At 35.2% G+C, this 3448-nt stretch overlaps 1 protein-coding gene across 1 annotated transcript; it reads right to left on the minus strand.

The window, feature by feature from the left end:
* Positions 1–415: 415 nt before the first annotated feature.
* Positions 416–2804, minus strand: LOC123874015. The gene is made up of 3 exons (XM_045919159.1): positions 2069–2804; positions 943–1255; positions 416–424 (listed from the first exon to the last, which is right to left on the minus strand). The coding sequence occupies exons 1-3, from the start codon at positions 2695–2697 to the stop codon at positions 416–418; spliced, it is 951 nt and encodes a 316-aa protein (XP_045775115.1). The 5' UTR covers positions 2698–2804.
* Positions 2805–3448: the final 644 nt, after the last annotated feature.

Raw genomic sequence — 3448 nt, forward strand, 5'->3', positions numbered from 1 at the left:
TTTCGAAAGAAAACTTTTTTTCAACAGAATTGAATACAAAGTATAATAGTTATTATTGTCAGTTTCCATAATAGTGATTTAACGAACTGAATCAATAGACGACTGTAATATTATTTTTCAAGGAAAACTTAAACAGATCTTTTATTTGTACATTTTTTTCAGCTGTTTCTTCTTCGAAATTATGTTCCCCAATGGATTTTTTAAATCAAAATCAATTTATAGCACGAGTTTAGTATGTACCTTCCGACTAGACTCTATAATCGATTTTCGCTTCGTCGCTCGCTTCCCCGTGAAACACGTTGGTGAAACCCCTTTATTACCTATGGATTGAATAGAACACGTGTTTAGTTTAATGTCTATAATTAACTTACCGTAGGGAATCATTCCTTATTATGTTTCGGATGCGCACGCGACTTCATCTAGTCTAAAAGATAAAAAGCAAATTGATTTATAGAGATAACTAACAGGTGCCCATCGTCCATCTGGATTTAAAATTTTTCAAAATCCTTTTTAGAAAAAGATGAACTTTATAGAGAGAACCTCGTTGGTCTAGACCCTAGGCGCTGATTTCTTGGTTAGCAGCCCGAAGCAGCTTAGGGCGTTACTCCCCCTCATGTGCTTGCCTCGGAAAGCACGTAAACTGGTCCTACATCAGATTTTTCTCCGGTCGTGTCAGAATGACGTCCTAGTCCTAGTCCTTCTACTCATGTGCCTAGTCCCTGCGTGAGTAAAGAGTGCATTTTTTTTTTTTTTTTTAATCCTTTATTTATAGGCTTTTACATTTATGCATGTCAGCCTAATTGTACCCTATCTTATCCTACAATTCTATCTATATATACAATTCCATCTTATCCTACAAACCTATCCTATCATAAACCATCTAAAGAGATTGCAAGCTCCGTCAGAATTTGGATTAGCTAATAAGCTATTAAAGACACCAACTTGCAATCTCTTTAAGTTTAATAATTCAACCAGACGGTCTCTTCCTGATTGGAATCGGACACATTCCACCAACCAATGATATACATCATCTATGACTCCACAGGAGTCACAATTTGGAGAAGATGTTTTTCCCATAAGAAATCCGAATTTGTTGCCTGGAATGTGCCCTGATCTAAGCCTGTGGGCCAACACTACATATTTCCTTTTCATTCGTGTACAGCTGCTCCAAGGTATATGAGGAGGCTCACTCTGCAACGTTCGATACCATATTCCTTTTTCTAATGACATTTTGTCGAAGTATTCTTTCCAATCTCTGTAACATAATTTTCTATATTTTGGTAATGATTCAGAATAGTCGCCCTCAACTTTAATTAATCTACCTTCTTTACATCCACATTTTGCCAAAGAGTCAGCCTCCTCATTACCTGACAGTCCAATATGCGATGGAACCCATTGCAACCTCAAATCCACGCCCAAATTACTCAACTCATCTATAGAAGATAGCACTGCATAAGCTACCGAAACACCTCTGATACCAGAGGCGGATCGAGCTATATGCTCTAGTGCGCTTTTGCTATCGGTACAAATGAGAACCTTTTTTTGATTAGTTGTCTTTACATACGACAGTGCCTCCGAGATTGCAATGAGCTCAACCGTCATAATACAGATCTCTCCATCTATCCGTAAACAATCATTACCCAACAAGTTACTATCCCTTTTTGTAGCAACAAAAAAACTAGCACCTCGGCCCTCGTCAGTTTTTGATCCATCAGTATAAATAACAAACCAACCCGCATACTTGTAGCTAAGCTCTTTAATAACATCATATTTTAAATTATTTACTTCATATGACTTTTTGGACTTGCTGACACTTTCTAAATTACATTTAACAATATCGTGAACATTAATATTAGTAACCCAAGTCCTTAATGTAAACATTTCAAGACATACTGAAGAAAAAATAGGTTCTAGTTTTACTTCATCATATACGGACACAAGCAAAGGAACTTTTTTATTCGTCCAATAATGATTACTTCTACAGAGACCACTAAGAACTTGAATTTCTTTGATAGTGTCGTTGTCTTTCCACGATAACGCTTTTAAACAATATTTAATGGCTAAATACCTCCTCCGTTGCTTTAACGGTGGAATACACAGCTCACTCTCCATAACGTGAATTGGAGTAGTCTTTATAAAGCCCCCTGTTATTCTCAAAGCCTGATTTTGTAACCTATCTAATTTAATTAAATGACATTTTGCGGCATTGTCATATATGAAGGATCCATAATCTATACGACTTCGTATCAAAGCTAAATAAATTTGACGCAAATGTTTAGTGTGAACGCCCCAGGATGATCCAGCCAAAACATTAAGCAAATTAAAACATTTTTGCACTTTTATGACCGTCTCGCCGATGTGCTTACCCCAACGTAAGGATTTGTCTAACCATAAACCTAAATATTTATAAACTTCTACCAACTCTAAAGAAAAAGTGTCCACTTTTAATTCTACTCGTTGTCTTCTATGACCCCTACTAAATATACAAAATTTTGATTTTTTAACAGATAGCTCCAATCCCATATCATTTAACAACTCATTAAATATAATTAATGCTCCCTGTAACTTGCTAATACTTTCAAATATGTCTTTATTTGTACTAAATAAAACAAAGTCATCCGCATATTGACATAATGAAACATTAACTACTCTATGAAAAATTTTAGCTGTTACAATATTAAATAGTATCGGTGACATTGGGTCACCTTGAGCTAAACCTTTATACGCAGATCGGGAAAAATAGGTCCTCTTATCTACACTATCCTGAATTTTGAGGTGCCTTTCACTCAAATAATTCCATATATATTGACATAGTTTTTTACCAAAGCCAAATTCATCTAAAGTCACAGTCAGTTTTTCTATCAATACGTTATTATAGGCTCCATCAATATCCAAAAAGCAAGCTACTGTTTGAAGGTTTTTAGAAAAACCTATTTGAATATGAGTTATTAATTTTGCTAGACAATCGTGACATGAATGTCCTCTTCTAAACCCTAAGGTAAATGGAGAAAACAGATTATTTTTTTCCATATACCATTCAATCCGTCTAGTAATCATCGAATGTAAAATCTTGCAAATACATGATATCAAGGATATAGGTCTAAGCTTTTTATTATTATTACCAGTTGTATTATTCGAATTTGGTTTTGGTATTGGAACCACCAGAATATCACGCCATTGTATCGGTATATTGCCTGTGTTTACTATACAGTTGTACAAATCTAACAGATAGAGCTTTCCAGCCATTGGCAAGTGATATATCATAGAATACGTGATTCCATCATTACCAGGTGCTGTATCTTTTGCCTTTATGCAATTATATAGCTCTTGCAAAGAAAATGGACTTTCTAACGATACATTTGAAGAAAAATATTCGGGCGCTTTTGTAACTACATAATCAGGGGCGAGACTACATAAAAGCTCAACTTTTTGATCCTGGGATACGTAA

Source organism: Maniola jurtina, chromosome 17 (genome assembly GCF_905333055.1).
Source record: "Maniola jurtina chromosome 17, ilManJurt1.1, whole genome shotgun sequence".
NCBI lineage: Eukaryota > Metazoa > Arthropoda > Insecta > Lepidoptera > Nymphalidae > Maniola > Maniola jurtina.